Here is an 18011-nt window from a genome sequence, read left to right as displayed (position 1 = left end):
CCTCGGCATCACCTGGCAGCGTGATGATGATCGAACTGGACCATGACAATGCGCGCCGTGCGCGTCTGACGTAGGCTGGTGGAGGAGGAGGTGGGAGGTGGGGGGCACAGACAACAGCGAGAGATAGAGGGAGAAAGAAAGAATCAAACACGCCGCCTGTGAGTACAGCGGGTGGTGTTTTTATTCCAGCGGCTGACGGAGGCGGAGCTGTAACGTGCAGCCGAGCGGAGGCCCGACGGATGATGCACAATGGAGCGTCGCGCGCGCCGCGTTTAACTGCGGATTAGAGGAGGAGGTTGGAGGTGGAGGTGGGGGAGCACGCAGAGCGAGACGCGCTTTATTATCAGGAGAAAAAGCGGCGGGGGGGGCACACACAGACAGCGTGAGCCCGGAGACGACACAGACCGTGGCGGCGGCGGCGGCGACGGCGGCGACGGCGACGGGGGGGTGACGGGAGAGAGGAGGACACCAACGCCGACAGCCGGTGGCGTCGCTCGGATGGTGTTGTTGTTGTTGTTGCTCCGGACGAGGCGACGATGCGGCCGCACTGCTGGGTGATGGTAGTGCTGGCGGGGACCATGTCGTACTTCAGCCCGGAGAGAGCGCTCGGAGCCCCGCAGAGGGAAGGTGAGCGCGGTCGGAGGAGAGGAGGATGGGGGGGTGTTTGAAAACATGTCAGGGATGCAGGAGAAAAGAGGAGAGGGAGAGAGAGAGGCCTCTCCATATAAAGAGGGTGGTGGGGGGGCATTGTGTTATCATCCAATATGACTTAGACATAATGCGAATTCGTATATTGCAGCAGTCTACGTGGCTGACTTATAAAAACAGGAGCGAGGCTGATTCGGTGATGGGGAGGGTACCACATTTGCATGCAGTGATGAAAATATTAGGGGGGGGGGGGTCGATCTCGGGCCTCACATCGATGGCATTTAAATAATTAAAAAAAACAGCACATACTGTCTGAATAGCGAGCTGAACCACTCGGTCGGTGCGAGATATCGTCTAAAAATAGCCTCCGCTTGGCGCTGGAGATGATTTAGCTTATTAACCACTGCTGGCATCTTTGTTTTTCCTTAATCTGAATATGCCTTCTACCCCCCCCCTCCCCCCCAAGATCTGGCAGAGTGTTGTGTTTGTGTAATGTGTGCAGTCATTGTATTGTGGTGTATTGTTTTGATTGGAGCTTCTGGCACCGAGCTGGTGGAAAAGGCCCCGTGTTTGGTTCCTATTTATATGCAGTGTCTGTCTGGACGTCTGTCTATAACGATGCAAGAATAGCACAACAACTGAGATCGTTCTTCAGGATTGACGCCACCAGTTATATGTTTGTGGTGCATATTTAGGGGAACGCATTGCCAAAAGGGTATTCATATTCAGCCCTTGTTTAGCAGGTGCAGGGATTAAGAATTGTTATCAACAATTAGCTTTATTTCTCTGTTGCATGCACTAAACGGGCAGGACTGATTATCAGCATTTTAAGCATTTTAAGCAATTTTAAGCTGCAGATTGGAGCATTCACCAGCTTACAATTTGAAATGAGGGTGACCTTAAATGCTGAATAGATCTTTACTTTGAGCAGGATGTGAGACGGGTGAAATCCTCTTCTGTTAAAACACGACAAATACCAGAAAATAAAAAGGTGATAAATGTATTCATTTAAAAAAGCCACATTTTTATCCAGCAAATATAATCAAAAATCCCTTCATGTGTTATATTTTTAGTAGAAAGCTGGTCCTCTTTTTACAATATTTATCAAGGTAGTACATTATTAAATATACTTTGAAATTGATGTATGCAGTGTTTACAGTATCATGACCTTGTGAATGAATGTATTTTTGGATATGGGCGAGGGATACAGAATGAAATTGGGATATTTTAAGGCTTATACAAAATAAGCATATTGTTTCAATATCATTTTTGTTAATCTAACTCCATGGTTTATTATCACGTTTTCTCCAATGCATCTTTATTATCTCACATGCTAAAAATTATTTAAGAGTGTTTAGGTCTTTTCGTTGTGTAAATAAACTGTTTATTTATCTATATCAGTGGTACAGTTCTAAAGTTTGCAGACGCAACTAAACTATATGAGCCTAAAATGCTGCTATATTTATATCGACTTGGACAAGGCTAAGTCGTGGTTTGAGTATACCTTTATATATATAAGCCCTTCAACTTCTGACCGTATGAAGGTGTCATTGCTCCTCTCTGTTGTCGTCTTTCTCTACTGATATAATGTTTGACGTATTTTGGCTGCAGTAGTAAAATGAAACCTAAAGGAAATACCTGAAGGGTATTTAATCACCCTGCCCTGCCCCTTTTCTTTTCTACAGATGGTTCACTTCCCACAATCGACTACGTTGAGGTACAAAAATCAAAATGTCCCGATCCCTCCCTGTCTCACCTAATTAGTCAACCTTCCTGATTTGAGTAACTCTTTCCAGTTTCCAACCCTTCCCAATTAGCGCTCCTTTTTTCCTAAATGACAACCAGCCACCCCTCCCCTGCTTCTTAACTGTGTTTCCCGAGTGGAATGCCATCTCCAACATTTACCCTTTTACCCCGTGCTTTCTTCCTCACCGGAATGGTACATTATCCCACTTTCAAAATTGTATTCAAGTCTCTGCTTTCTTTTAATGATTCAGACGTTTTCTTCAAGTGAGTTTCCCTTCCTGCTTTTTACTCCCAAACCCCCGATGCAAGCTGTCCGTTGGGGTCTTCCACTGTTTCCCCAAACCTGCTGCTAAGAAAACGCTTCGATGGTTTCCCTCTTACCAAAACATCTGTGCAATAAGATTTCAAACTTTTCTGATTCATTCAAGTGTCTCTTCTTCCTTCTCACTGACTCAAACCTAACAGCTCGTACCGTTTTATCTTCCTGTGTTAAACCCTTTCCTCTCCTGTCCTCTTCTTTTCTGTCTTCAGTGTCTCAGACCAGAGCTGCTTCCCTCTCTCCTCCGCCCTACGTCGTCATCCTCATCTCTTGCTCTGGCCTCGTCTCTTTTGTCCTGCTCCTCCTGACCTGTCTGTGCTGTAAGAGAGGAGGAGTGGGGTTCAATGTAAGTCTTCAACATGTAAGAGATCTATTCACCTCCCTCTGCCGCCTTGGTTTTGTCACACCATTTTGTGCATGCTGGCATGGCTTTGATTTAAGCCTGACTTAACATACCGCTGCGGGAATGGAAACAGGGCTAAATAATTCCAACTTAAAGAAGTAAAAATGGTCAATAACCCTCTGTTGTTTAGTCTTAGCTTCCATCTTTGACCTTACAGTGTTGTTGGGCTGGCAGGCAGGGTGTCATTAGTTCAGAGCGGTTGCACTCTCTTTGTCTGTCCTTGTTATTTACTTCTAAATTAAATTATTAAACCAAATTATTTAGAGAGCTTCTTTTCATATTTTCAATTATACCCTGGGTGGGTTTTTCCTGTGCTGTTGTGACACAACCAGGAGTTCGACAATCCAGACGGGGAGGAATGCTCCGGAGGCTCCAGTCCCATCCAGGAGGACAGCCTGTCGTCATGCGCCTCCCTCCCTGAGGTCTACACCTTGCCAGTCCGAGAGAGGCCCAGCTGCCTCGCCCGGCAGGATGGAGCAGGTAACAACCTCAGACTCTCATCTGATGCACAAAACCCCGAAGGGGGAAGCCTCACGGTCGGTTGCCTCAGTCACTGTGGATCCACTGAGGCCTCAAACTGAGGCAGCGACCTGCGGTAAGATTCTGGTGAGTGATCCGTGTGAGGATTCTGGAATCAGGAACATTTATTGTCAAAGTATGTTGGACATACAAGGAATTTGACATGGCGGGTGGTGCATAACATTGGGACATAAGATTATAAGACAAAGAGACAGCACTCCAAGTTGGACATTTGCCTTAAGAGGATGTTATTAGTGCACCTTATGATGTCTCTATTGGATCTTTCATTCAAGATTCTTTATGAAAACTAAGAAGTATATATTATTTCTAAGCATTTTAAGTAGGTAATAAAATATAAGGCTTACGGTAAAACATATGAGCCAAATTACATTTGAGTTAATATCATAATTATATATTTTTATTTGTCTTACAAGTTTTCTGCAGGGGATCTTTAATGGCTTGATGAACACTGTAGCTGTGATCATGTATATTGCCTTTTTATTGTTTTTCTCACCCTTGTGTAAAATGCAATGACTTAAAACAAAATCAAATGCTGACTAATCTTTGTTTATTTCTCTTTTCTTATTTTTTTTACAGACTCTAAGACTCAATGGTTTAAAAGACACACTTTAAACTACCTTCAGGAGATAGGAAATGGCTGGTTCGGAAAGGTAAGAAGATTGCCTCTGTGACGATCTGTCATGTGACTTATATTTCTCTGTAAATATATAATTTTACTGATATTCTGCTTCTCCTGGGCAACATGTAATTCCCCATGGATGTCTCCTAGGTGATCCTGGCTGAAGTGCTGTGTGACTGCACCTCCTATCAGGCCGTGGTGAAGGAGCTGCGTCTCAGCGCCAGCCCTCTGGAGCAGAGGAAGTTCTTGGCCGAGTCTGAGCCGTACAGGTGGGAGAGGCTGCTCAAACCCGTGAAGCCGTACGGGACTATGTAACCTTAGCTGTAACGTGGCCACGCAGACAAGTAGGGAAGTTGACAGACGTTAACATCAGACACCATCAGGTTGTCATGTCAGACCAATTCTCATATCACAAGCTGGCTAAGCCACGCGCACGCACGCACACACACACAGACACACACAGATATACACTCAGAAGGTGTCATTTTCACACAATGCTGCATCTACTGTTTCTTCTGCTTTTGCTGAGGCTCAAACCCTCCACTTGTCCAGTCATCTTTTCACCAGCAATAAGCACATTTGCCCGACTACACAAGTGCCTCTACTTTCTTGTGTAATGCAAATGCTGTTCCTTTATTTTATTCCTTATTTCTATCCATCCGCCATCTATCGGTCTTTTTCCCTTCAGGAGCCTTAAACACCCCAACATCCTTCAGTGTTTGGGGCAATGCAGTGAGAGCATTCCCTTCCTCCTGGTTATAGAGTTCTGTCAGCTGGTGAGTACAAAGTGGCCATTTAAATATGGAACAAAATTAAATTAAATTCTTTAAAGGCTTTTGATATAAAAGTAATTACACGATAAATTAATAATTTTGTATTTTCTTGTTTAATTAGATTTTTCATTTCTACCGTTTGTGTCATAAAATCTATTGTGTTCCACCAGTTTTTCAATCCCATTAAATGTTGAGGGTATTTTTAACGGGTACTTTACATCAATAAATCCCTGTTTTGCTGTAATTTTATGTAAGTAGTTCTTCATATTATGTGCTGCAGAAGTGACACATCATTGGAACTATAGAGGTTATGGTGTCACGGAAATCTGCTTTGCTTTGGTAAAATTGGTTTGTGTTCCTTCCCTTAATCACTGCCTGATTAAGAACAATTGATCAACAGATCAATTACAGCAACACACTGAGAGATGCCGTAACACTCTGGGGGCCTCACTGCTATTTGATAAAGTCTCTTATTGTCCTTTCCTCTTGGCATATTTTACGTACTTTTATATAGACGTCATTTTGTTTACTTGCTTATCCTGAAACGTAAGTGAATAATACAAAGGCTGCCGGCTAGCTTTTGAGGACTTTGGAGGTCACAAATATTATCCTTTCTGCGCACACTTTGCACGCACACGCTTAATGGCCAAAATAGCATCATCACTCATTCAAATCAAGTCTCCATGCATTTTACTGAGTATTGTCATGTACAACTAGGGTGACCTGAAGAGGTATCTGAGAGCCCAGCGCAAGTCAGATGGGATGACCCCTGACCTACCGACCCGAGACCTCTTGACTCTCCAGAGAATGGCTTATGAGATCACCTCTGGTCTGCTGCATCTCCATGAAAACAGCTACATCCACAGGTTAGTCCGGATCGTACATAATTAGAACCCAAATTACATTTCATCCCTCGGATAGACACAGTGTGGCGTCTTGCTCAACGTGGCTCCTGGTTGGCGGGTATATTCTACTCTGCAGTGACATGGCTTTAAGAAACTGCCTGCTGACATCAGACCTCACGGTTAGGATCGGCGATTATGGCCTTTCACACAACCATTATAAGGTAAGTGGGTCTAACATCATTTTAAGATATATAAATGTATGCTACCAGATAACAAGCCTTTGTTTTGTCGTGTAAACGATGATTGATTATGAAAATAATTCTTGTTTAATGCATTTGTGAAGGAGGACTATTACCTAACTCCAGACAAGCTGTGGATCCCCCTGCGCTGGATTGCTCCTGAGCTGCTGGAGGAGTTCAGAGGATCTCTCATTGTTACAGACCAAACCAAGACCAGCAATGTGTGGTATGTTTTAGAGCTGTTGAAGCTGTCAATGTGCAGTGCAATTAAAACTGGGTACGGCCAATTCATGTGGATAATGTCTGCTGGCCATTAGGTACACCTGTTACGTTTAATACAATCACATACACAGATTGTTTGTGGTTTCATTTTGATCTTTGATTTGGCTCAAATTGCTCTTTTGAATTTTATACGTGTAAAGTAAAGACAGAGGGTCACCTGTTAATCTAAAACAAATCAAACCACAAATACTTAAACACACCTACGTCTCAACATCAGTGTGACCTCATTTTTGCTGAAGCAGTTTGTAAGTGTGTAAGCATGTTCATTTCCATTTTGTGGCAATGATGTCTGAATGAATGGTGGACGAACAAGAGCACGAAATGTCTTCAATGAACCCAAAACCCGTTCTGGCAACAAAACAAGAGTACTATTTCCCCTCGCAGAAGAAATGATGCCTTAAGATTGAAGTGCTATTCATAATCATGTTTCTTACCTTGAAAAAATATAATGATTCAGCTGTTCTGCCATCTAACATGATACTTTTGGACAATATTAATATTTTTGTTTTCTTATTGTGCATCTCAGTTGTGTTTACGGAGCTCTTTTTAAATCAAAGTGCTAATATACACGCATGAAATAATAAGGTACATCTCAAGGTATGTCTCTACGTTGTCTGTTTCCTTCAGGTCCTTGGGGGTGGTCATATGGGAGCTATTCGAATTTGGCTCTCAGCCCCACAGGCACCTGAGTGACGAAGAGGTGTTGACCTTCGTCATTAGGGAGAGACAGATCACGCTGGCCCAGCCCAGACTCAAACTGTCGCATGCAGACTACTGGTGAGTACTCGTCAAACCATGTTCAGAAATAATGATTGATATTATTGGAATCTCTCCAAACGTAACTCCTCTGTCCTCAGGTATGAGATCATGCAGTCCTGCTGGCTACCTCCGTCTCAACGCCCCTCCGTGGCAGAGATATTCCTCCTCCTCTCCTCCCTCCTGGCCGCTGAGCGAGGAATGGCGAGGGGGAGTGGCGGGAAGGACGATGAAGAGGATGAGGAATATGAGGAGGGTAGAGGAAGGAGAGCGGAGAGCGAAGAGTCGTTTGAAAGACGCTGGGACTTACTGCGCCCGCCTAGCTTTCAGTCTGCAGCGAGCAAGCGTAGAGAGAGGGAGTACGGCAGGGAAGACAACTCCTACCCGCTGCTGGACCCTGTAGGGAACTGTATCACCACGTCCTCGTCTGAACTGGACGACATCCTGACAGTCACAGAAACCAGCAAAGGTTTGAACTTTGAGTATTTCTGGGAAAAGGCTCATGCCAGAAGAGGCTACAAACCTCTCCCTCCTCCTCAGCCAATTCCCACCACAAACAATAACCACCGACAGTCTTTGGACACACCCACCGTGGTGCCGGTGATAAGCGCCCGTAGCCCCTCCCTCGCCAGCGAGTACTACATCAGATTAGAGGAGCACACTCCCCAGGACAAGTCGCCGACTCTTAAAGGGAGGACTCAATCCTCTTTCCGCTCTGACTCGATCTGCTTGGGAGACATGGAGCTGGTGGAGATTCGCAGTGGGTTGCTGGGAAAAGAGCGAGTCCCTTACTGTTCCTCTGACAAGTATGGAAAAGGCCTCCAGACCGTCAGATCAAGTGAGACTCAACTCCAGGTGCCCAACACAGGTGTGGCTGAATTCAGAGACAGTTCGAGCAGAGTGACTGACTTTTCAGTAGTTGATTTAGGAGATGACGATGAGGAGGACATGAGAAGGGGTAGTGAGGGAAATAGAAAATCTCAAGCCCCGGTCCTTCCTCCCAAGCCTCGCTCTATGTCCATGTCATCAGCAAACCACCTGCACTCGCGCCCTCTGCCCGCCCCTCCACTCAGTTATCGAGGACTGCCTCACTATACCGTCGGTGGAAAAATCGAAACAGACCCCCATCACATGAGCAGCTGTCCACATTCTACCTTCGATCACCTGGGGTTCCATCGGCCTCGACAGACCCTCCCCCCGTCTCCGTCCCTCTCCCCGTCCCTTCCCCCGTCAAGCCATCCCATTTACCCCCAACCTCCTCAAGTGGGTGCCCCGCCCCTCCCTCCACACTCCAAGCCACAAAGAATCTGCCCCAGCTACAATACGGCAGAGACTTATTCAAGATACAGTAGGCCGCAGATTCAGAGATACAGTAGAGACCCATTATCCTGTGACTTGTCTGACAGAGAAGGTGGTAGCAGGCACCTGCCATCAGTCCACAACTCAAGGGAGGCTTCTCATTCTCGCGCAAAAGACTTTGACTCTCCCGTTCGTCGGGAAAACCCACTTCGCCCCATTTATCGCAATTTGCCCCGACCTCAGCCCACGAACCCCCAGATTGACAGACAGTCTTCGTCCAGTCCCACTTACTCAGATGAGGATGACTCTCCCTTCATGTCCCCTGAGAGACCCAGCGGCGGGACTACCGTCACTCACTCCAGCCTATCTGAAGATGCAGACCCAGCATGCGCCGAGCTCTTCTCCAGGGGAATGAAAAGGACACAGTCACGCCTCGACACTATCCTGCCTGCCATTTGGAGGGAAGATGCTGAACTTCATGCAGAACGTGTGGCTGCTGCCAAGAAATCCCCCATGCATCTGTTTCTGACAGAGATAGCTAGTGTGACAGAGTCCAGTGAGTCCAAGTCAGAGGCTTCCTGGGAGGGACAGAAGGAGGAGAAACGAGATGGAGAGAGATGGGGGAACTTTGTGGTGCCCAACAGAGGGATGCGCCGCTCCCAGTCGCTGATAACAGAGCTAGGGTCAGCGGGACATTCGTGGGGACCAGAGAAATGTAACAACAGGGAAGAAGCGGAGTACGACAATACAGTCACTAAAGACTCATTCCAGAGGGATCTTTTCCTCACAGAGATCGACACAGGAAGGATGGACACAGATCCGGAGGGAGGATCAATGACCGATCCAGTAAAATACCTTTATCCTTCAGGATCCAGATTGCGTCCCTATGTCTGTGCTCCAGGACTTCCCACATACACCGAGGCCGAGGAAGCCTATTCAAAGGGTATGCGGAGGTCTCGCTCTCTCCTCTCTGAGATCACCATCGGAAAGCAGGATGCTGAGTTTCAGCCGACTGAGAAGGAGTCGCCGAGAACAGAAATGACCAGAGAGGAGTTCCTCAAGGAGATCCAATCAGCAGAGACCTTTCTGACTGAAATCATATCCAGACAAAACACTTCTACAAACAGGATAGAAACGGATACATCTTACTCCCCTACTCCACTGTCTCCGGAATACGAGTCCATATGCATTGACCCAAGCGCCGCTCAGACCATCAGATTTCAGTCGGAGAGCTCATTACGAGCGTCACAAAAAGGCAAAGAGGAAACAACAACCGAGGCCATCTACGCACAAGTGACCAAGCGTGCTAAAAAGAGTGAGATAAAGGTTTCTATGAAACCAGAGATACCAGTCCTTCATATAGGATCAAATAAAACACCTCTTAAACCGGACTGTGAACGAAGCAATGTTGAAAACGGACAATCTGATGAGTTTGTGTTTTCTGAAATCATGCCCAAAAATGGTCTGTTGCACAACCAAACGCCTGCATTCCACAAAGAAGAGGAAGAGAGTTTAGATGGACCCGCTTTACCTGCTAGAGGAGAGCAAATAGCTCACTCAGAGCACTCTCCATCTGAGTCAACTCCGAGTGTTAAAGAATACAACCTGAACAAATCGCTAATTATGAATGAAGAAGGTAGTCAAAAGGCTGCTGGTACGGGGAATGGTGAGTTAATGAAAGAAAACCTGCATGGCAGCGGAACCGAGAGAACAACTCAAACAGCTCAAAAGCCAGGTACCACGACATATGATCCTCATAAAGGAAAGTACCAAACTGATGACGTCTCTGAACACATTAGAGAAGCTGATTTGGAGAATTTTGGAGAACATTTGGGTTCCCAGAAAGATGATGCGACAAAAACTGAGAATTTCCTTCATGACAGTGACACTGGCGAGGAGAAACACTGTCACGCTGCTGAAAAGTCCCTCATCCCAGCAGCCACTCCAACCTCTCCAGACTTGGATCCATCCTTTGACGTCTCACTCATCACCCCAACCGACTCGGCCCTGTCGCCCATGACCTCCAACTCAGCCGACTGCCTCACACCTAGTGACTCCTGGACGAGCGGTGAAGGAGGGGTTGGAGGAGGCGGGTGGCGAGCTCTGGGAAATGAAACACCACATCGAGACTCTGCCTATTTCTCAGACAGCGAGGTGGAGGGGGAGGGCATGAACAGGAGGAGCAGCGATGGACTTTTTACTTCCAGGCCGAGCGGCGGTCGAGGAGGGGATCGTGGAACTCTGACAGGAATTGAGGAAAAAACTGAGGAGGAGGCAGAGTTAGGAGAAAAGAGCCCATTGAGAAATAGCATACATCTGTCAGATAACAAAAGGGAAATTGGAGAAATAATTGAACTGTGTGAGGGAACGGGGACTCCAATTCAACATGCTACAGGAAAAGCCATCTTCAATTTCGGTGATGACAGAAATATTCTAAACAAAGGGCTGGAGTCAACACAGAGAGACGATTTTGGCATTTTTCAAAACGAAAGTAAAGAGTCAACACTGCTGTGTGATGATCCTCAGGCTAAGGACCGTGTTGACGTAATTGACAAATTGTTCTCAAAATTAAACGACGAGCCACTGAAAGGACCGCACAGCTGTGGGTATCCAAAGGACAACAACTTCCAAGAAGGCGTCGTCTCTCTAAAAACTGATTGCACACACCAGGACTCTGGAGGGAACAATTTAAATCTACAATCCAAGAGCATCGCTGAGACAAATCATTTGATTGAATCGGAATCTGGCAGCCGGTCAAACGATTGTGTGTTAAGGCCCAGCAATAAAAAATACACAAGTGTTACAGAAGCAGGTGTTGATCTGTCTGCACTGGAATCACTCAAACCTGGAGATGACACTGCGGAATATGTAACCCAACCAGAAGTTGACAAAAGAGAATCGAGATTATCAAAACTTTATGGCATTCAAACCGAAGAGTCCCCTCTCGGCGATGACACCCTGTCAGCAGTTGAGCCGTGTGATGATGGGAAGTCCGTCTATGATAAATCGAGTGGTTCGACCTGTCCTTCTTGGGCCGAGGAGGGTGCTGAAGAGCCCGAGGGAGGTGAAGAGAGGCCCGGTCTCGACCACAACGAGCTGGGCCTGAGGAACCTCCGTTGTTCAGACGGCAGCGAGCACAAGAAGGTCACGACAGAGACAGAGAAACAGCTGGCTGCCGCAGAGCTGAGTAACGCCATGAAGGAAAAGTCGCCCTTGAGAGGAGCAGCCAGTCGGGTGGACTCCGCTAACAGTGCAGAAAAAGACTCATGCGAGGGACTGGATGTGAAGACCAAAGAGCTGTGGAGCGCTCTGGAAGAGGATGAGGAAAAGGCCGTTTCTGGCGTAGTTAGCGGAGAGTTTGACTGCCACCGCTTTTCACAGTCAAGCGACTTGCGTTTGTGGCCTGATGAAAATGACCAGTGGGCCTCTCCGGAGAGGAGATGCCAAGACGCTGAACTGAGAGCGGAACTCTTCTCCGGGTTCATTGATAAGGCGTGGGAGGTGGGGGAGAGGCTGGTTGTGGGTCAGGAGTTTTGGGAGACTGAAGAAAACGATGAACTTGCAGGAAGCGAACAGCACCCTGCCATCTTGGAGGGCTGCGAAGAAACCTGGAACGATGAAACGCAAGGACTTGCTGGTAAACTTGCCGTTAAGGAAGCATGGGAATCCTCCGGCGATAATGAGCGACAGGCTCTCAATGTGTTGGATGTGCAACAGGAGGAAAATATTGAGGACTTAGGGGAAATTGGCACATTTAACAAAGATCTAAAAAGAGAAACCTCGGAAATGGAAGTAGAGAATAGAGAAATTCCAGAGCAGGAGTCCTTGGAAAAAGGAGAGATGGTGATTTTGTCAGACGCAGACACAGTCCAGGATGGGGAAGATCTGCTAGACTGCAGCGGAACAGAGGAAAATCTGAATTTTAACAGATGGCCTCAGAAGAACCTACAAAACGAAGGACTGACCTCAGCTGAGCTTGTTGACAACGAGAAAGGCTCTAATTTAGAGAACTGCTTCAGTCACACTTTGGATAACTCAAATATAACCATTTGCATCACCGAAGCTCCAGATGACAACATTTCAGACCTGGAAAATGTTGAATCAGGTGCAGATTCGGAGCCTGAAATGAGGCCATGGCTTGCTAGGCAACATATAGAAGAGACAGTAAGCATTATGAATGAAGAAGATGATTACAGAGACATGCCTTCTACACCCAATCCCATCTCTTGTCCAAGTGACCTTGATGTGCAGGACGAGCCAGATCAGTCTTATCCACAGGAAGACAATTTCAGCTCAGTAGATTTCCCTAGTCCTCCAACAAGCATAGACCTTGATGTACAATATGATAAATTGGAGAGTTTAGACGACTCGTTTCCTAGTCCACCACCATCTGTTATAGAGGCAGAGGAATTTATTAGTCACATTAATCTAGAAGACTTTATTGCTAGCCCTGAGACAGAGCCGTATATTACCCCGACTCACGTCGCCAATGTTTCAGAGCCGACTCTGCAAGAATCCCCACCCGCCGTAACTCAGAGTAAAGGGATCTCCGCCAATCTGAACCCTCCCTCTGTGCACATAACCCCGGCTGATGAGAGCAACTTTGCATCTGTCATAAAAAGGCAGGATGAAGATAATAATCTGTTCCAGAAAACATCCTCTGCCTCCCCATCTTCCCCCCAAGTTCCCCTCAACGATCTCCCAGAATTACTCATTTCTGAGTGGAAAGATTTGGACGAAGAGCCCCTGGAGGACTTTGAAAAACTGGAACAACTGTGTTGCATATCTGGAGACGAGGAAGACTGTCTTGGTGATATTTTTCTGGGGAACCTAGAGCTGCTGGAGTCTTTGAAGAAAACACCCGAGCTGAGGGGCAGCAGTCTTGGTGATAGCAGTACAGGTGACTCCCAAACTCCTCAGGGGCGCGCGGTGGAGGATCGGACCTCCGATAACTCTGACAAACTGATCCTGGACTCTGAAGAGGAGAAGAATGACAGGCAGGGTTCATCAACAGCTGATGTCAAAGATCAGGGCTCTCTCTGTAAGATGACGAAAAAGAATGGCCTCATGATGCAGGTGAGCATTTTTGGGGGGAGATTTGTTTGTTTTTGGAGTGCTTCCGATACAAACGTCTGAATATATTCAATCCTCCTTACTGTTTTGTTTTGCTACGTCAGGTGTGTGAGGAGAGGCTTCAGTTCTCCCTCAGTGAAAATGTGAAAACAAACGTGCTGTGGGGGTCGACTGTTAAAGACACAGTGAAGCTGCGGCCCTGGGGGGAACAAATCAAAGAGAGCAGCAGTGAGCTGGTCACTGTCGTAGAACAAAAAGAGGATGAAAGGTAGGATGACGGCTGAACATGGAAATCTAAGGTTATGCCACAATTACAAAATATATCGGCACATTTTTCTTACTTTTCTCCAGTGGTATTTAATTGAAACTCAGCAGAGTCTTGGCAGAATCATTTGGGTTTTATACCAAGCATTCGAGAATTTTGGTTTTCCTTCATAACATTAAAGTAGATGGTGGGAATGAATGGATTTACTTGCGCTGAATCCACAGTTACTGATACTCCAAAGAGTATTTATTTTGCTGTAAGTAGTTCCTTTTAAAACGTCAAATTACAGAGAGATAAATAGTACAAAACACAAGAGGCAGGTGAAAGACATTTTATATATGATATTTTGGTGATCTGCCCTTTTCAATATCCTTGTTTTGATTCATTATCTTGTTGTTGTTAAAGCCAAGAGGATCATGAAAGTTCCCCCGGCACTCAGGCGCCCACCGATGCTGATGAAACTAAAGCTGAGCCGCTCACTGTGATTGAACAACCTGAGGTCACAACCCCTCAGCCGACTGCAAACCAGGCAATGAAAGGTACCTTCGTGTTGCACGTGTTGCTAATATTCGAAGAAAGGAAGGAAAAATGAGAGGATGTCAATTACCAAATAACTGCTAATACCCCAAAGCAAACTGTTCTGGTAGAGGGTCTGCAAACTTTAATCCAGATGTTTAAAGAGTTTTCTGACTGGGAAGAGGTCGGGTACCTCTCATATATAACCTCTTTTTCCTAATATTAAAATTTTTTAACTTTATTTAACTTTATTTTAACTTTATTCCCTTGTTCTAACCCATAGCCTTAGCCTACTAACCCATTGCATTAGCATTTCATTCTCCTTTATTTTATTACTTGTGCACTGTTGTCCTGTCTGTCTACTGTCGCGCACTAACCGCCAAGACAAATTCCTTGTATGTTTGGCATATTTTGGCAAATAAATGTTTCCTGATTCCTGATTCTCCTTTTCACAGCAAAACTAGCTCGTCTCTCTCTCGCCCTCCCTCCACTCGCTCTGACTCTTCCCCTCATCCCCGCTGGTAGAGGAGGTTATGGGGACGGTGCAATTGGAAATCGGATCGGAAGGCGGAGATGCATGTCCGCAGGGAGCGACCCTGACGACGAGGAGGAGGACGAACAGGAGGACGAAAGCTCCAAGAGGATGATTGTTGTCACGGAAACAGATGTGGACAAACGTGTCGGCCTGAGGAGTCTCCTGAAATCCCCCAAAGAGCCGATGGACCGAGAGAGGGACCGAGGAAGAAATGTGTCCTTTTTTGATGATGTCACAATCTATCTTTTTGATCAGGTATCTTCCATTCTTGATTGATTTATAGGACTGTTTTTGATACAATAAAGGGCGGCTTGACCGTTCGATTTTTTTCTTTCAACAGGAAACTCCGACAAGTGAGTTGAGCAGTTCAGCCCCGACAAGTCCAGCCCCAGTGTCCGTCAAAAGCACCAAGCTGGATTTGCGTAGTAAGATCATAATCTTTGTAGGCATCTAATCATCTCACTTCAATGATGAATTTTAATGGCATTGAGGGTCAATCGTGCACCACTTACATGTTGTGCAGGAAGTCATTGTCCCCAGAGGACAAATCCTACGGACAGGTGATCTCCTGACTTTTCCTCTGGTGCCAGCAGTAGGTTAGAGGCTCTTCCTCATATCGGGAAGTAATTGTAATCACTTGTTCGAACACTTTAAAAAAGAAGGTGACGTTACCGACGTCCTGATGTTGTGGTCTGTGCTAATTAAGCCACGCTAAAGCTTATTCCTGTTTAGCAGCAGCAGGTTAGTGTTGGAGGAGTCCAACGTTAGCGTTGAGCTCAATACATGCCTGTGTCTGAGTGCAGCATCAAAGAACGGCTGGTATGCAGACGACTCTACTCATCAGACAACAGGCAATGCACACTAATCTAAGAGAAGTCTATTTTTATACGCGCTGTCACTCCCACCTTGAGCCGGAGAATGACAAAATCAAATCTAACAGAAACTAACTCCCCAACCGCTGAAATGGAAAAACCCTTTGTTCAATCATCTCCTCCACAAACATGCAGCCAAAATGAATCCTCTATAATTATCCCCACCGACACTGTGACAGGTGGAACTAAGCAGTGACATGAATCCTGCACTCAACAGTCCCAAGCTGTGTTTCCTAAACCATTTCCACTTTCTCTCTTGATGCTCTCTCCATTTTGGACACTGATTACCTAATTTATTTGTATTTGGAAGTTATTGTTCAGAATGTCTTTGGGCTGTATGTGCACACATGCAGAAATGCAGAAACTCCAAAATGAGATGCTTTTATGATCTTCTGTAGCCTTAAGAATTGAAACTTTAAAGCTGTGAAAGAAGAGCCTGTGTTCTTTTGAGTTATTTTCAACTAAAAACAGAATTGCTTCAGTAGGATTCTATTAATAGATTCAAAACATTATTTTATCGTTTCTTTTCTGGTTTGGTGCATGTTGATAATATCTTACTCTGTTTGTATTGAAGAAATGTGCCACAGTCACTTATGTGCTTAATTTATGACCTTTTATTCTTCTGTCTTTATTCGAGGAATGTTGATTTCACATAGTGCTTGATTTTGTTCTTTTCCCTTTTCATCAGGGCCCAACATCAAGAGCAAAGAATTGAAAAGGAAAGAGGATTTATCACTCAAACCAAGGTCGCCTGCGGGGGCCAAATCAGTGACATCATCGCGCTTCACTGTCAGCCCTGCCAACGACCCCCACTTGGTGTGATGTTTCATTGCGTGGGAAACCTTTAGAGCTGAACCCTCTTGGACTGGCCAGTGAATTAACCACAACAACCAGCCATTCACCCAGAGGCTATTTTTTTATTGAAGAGGCAATTCGAAGAATGGATCCCGTTCTAAAAGCTGGACACATTCCAGGTTTTACCAGCGACAGGATTTTGTATGACAGTGGTTGTTGTGCTCCTGCCTGCCACTATTTACAGCGTATTCATAGCCTTCAGCTACAAAAGTCTTTGGAAGAGGCAGCATATGCTACAAGAGGAGCTCGGAGCTTTGTTGACAGCTATGCAGTGGGATCTTGCTGTGTACCAGCTAACCTTCTCTTTTTCTTCTTCATTTCGTTGTGTTATTCCCCAGATGTGCGGGGAATGCCCTTTCTTTGGTCATTGATCTAACTATGTAAACACTTGGATTACAGTCCTCTCTTTATTAAAGAAGTTTTTCATTGCAGTCAGTCAGTTGTTCTTGTAGGCAGCCGTTTGGACCAGAAATTGCTTGACTCCTGTATTTGAGAATACTCATTTGTACAAATGTCATCATACAAGTGAAACCAATATCATTTTAGAGCTGTTTACTTTTAGATGTATTCTTAGACTGCACGGAAAATGAAAACAGCTATGCTTCTTCATACTTTCAGTTGTAAAAATATTCCTCTTATGTTATTAATTTATATTATTGACATTTGTTACATTGTTAAATTATTTCTGTAAAGCGAGTTTTTATGCAATATTTTTTTTATTTATTAATCTGTTTATTTATTTTCTTTAAGCAATTAGCATATATTAACTTAGCTATTATTTGTTTGGGACTGAATGCATCTAGGTTATACCTTCTCTAAGATCTTCATAACAAATAAATCAAAATATTTTCCCAAACGTGTTAATTGCTAAAAAAGTATTTTGTATAATTTGACTTGTTAATATATGCCAATCCGTATGGAAATATGTCCTGTAATGTGTAATTATTTTCCAATGTCTAGGATTTTTTTAGCTGTCTCGTCATTATTTTACCTGGTTTAAAGACCATTAATGTAGCTTAGCATGAAAAAATCAAAGCCTTTCAACAGTAAATAACTCCATTTGTTAGTGTAGGGCTGTTTGTTTGTGTTAATTTACCCTATTTTCTACTAATTACAGTCCATTCTGCAGTCTGGGTCCAACTAGTCCTAATCCACAAGTTTTGTCTGTTTAAATGTTGGTTTAAAACCTGTATTGTTTAAAGAATGGTTTTCAAGGGGTAATTAAAAACAAGGGGAAATAAAAACTACAAATGTGAACCTGTTATTGAACCATTTCATGGAAATAAATCGTATTGTTTTGTAATTGTAAAGTGCACTATTTTTAATCATCTAGCTCCAGCTGAAATACTTTTGTTTATGCAGTTTTGAGATGTCTAGGCCGGGGACTGAACGTTTAAATGTAATGTATCTCTGAGCAAGAATTGAT

General features: G+C 44.9%; 1 protein-coding gene across 4 annotated transcripts; it reads left to right on the top strand.

The window, feature by feature from the left end:
• The first annotated feature begins 70 nt into the window (after positions 1 to 70).
• lmtk3 (lemur tyrosine kinase 3) lies at positions 71 to 17836 on the top strand. 4 transcript variants are annotated; one of them, XM_078094879.1, is made up of 17 exons: positions 99 to 627; positions 2334 to 2365; positions 2926 to 3059; positions 3449 to 3596; positions 4233 to 4306; positions 4426 to 4544; positions 4964 to 5051; positions 5766 to 5914; positions 6030 to 6114; positions 6237 to 6358; positions 7042 to 7191; positions 7272 to 13545; positions 13647 to 13810; positions 14213 to 14346; positions 14779 to 15113; positions 15199 to 15283; positions 16419 to 17836. In XM_078094879.1, the coding sequence occupies exons 8-17, from the start codon at positions 5811 to 5813 to the stop codon at positions 16550 to 16552; spliced, it is 7587 nt and encodes a 2528-aa protein (XP_077951005.1). In that variant the 5' UTR covers positions 99 to 627; positions 2334 to 2365; positions 2926 to 3059; positions 3449 to 3596; positions 4233 to 4306; positions 4426 to 4544; positions 4964 to 5051; positions 5766 to 5810; the 3' UTR covers positions 16553 to 17836. The 4 variants fall into 4 exon arrangements, with proteins under 4 accessions (XP_040022049.2, XP_077951005.1, XP_040022048.2 ...); XM_040166115.2 differs by lacking the exon at positions 2334 to 2365 and having other exon boundaries at positions 71 to 627; XM_040166114.2 differs by lacking the exon at positions 2334 to 2365 and having other exon boundaries at positions 2926 to 3074.
• The last annotated feature ends 175 nt before the right edge of the window (positions 17837 to 18011 follow it).

The sequence above is a fragment of the Gasterosteus aculeatus genome, chromosome 20 (assembly GCF_964276395.1).
Source record: "Gasterosteus aculeatus chromosome 20, fGasAcu3.hap1.1, whole genome shotgun sequence".
NCBI lineage: Eukaryota > Metazoa > Chordata > Actinopteri > Perciformes > Gasterosteidae > Gasterosteus > Gasterosteus aculeatus.
The sequence above is the reverse complement of the archived record's forward strand: the minus strand, read 5'-3'. Positions and strand labels throughout refer to the sequence as shown.

Excerpts from the sequence above, each read along its gene's own strand:
- lmtk3 (XM_040166114.2), top strand. The coding sequence starts at position 537 with ATGCGGCCGCACTGCTGGGTGATGGTAGTGCTGGCGGGGACCATGTCG. Across the intron at positions 3,597-4,232 it reads CGCCCGGCAGGATGGAGCAG|ACTCTAAGACTCAATGGTTT; the intron begins GTAACAACCTCA and ends TTTTTTTTACAG. Across the intron at positions 5,052-5,765 it reads TTATAGAGTTCTGTCAGCTG|GGTGACCTGAAGAGGTATCT; the intron begins GTGAGTACAAAG and ends ATGTACAACTAG.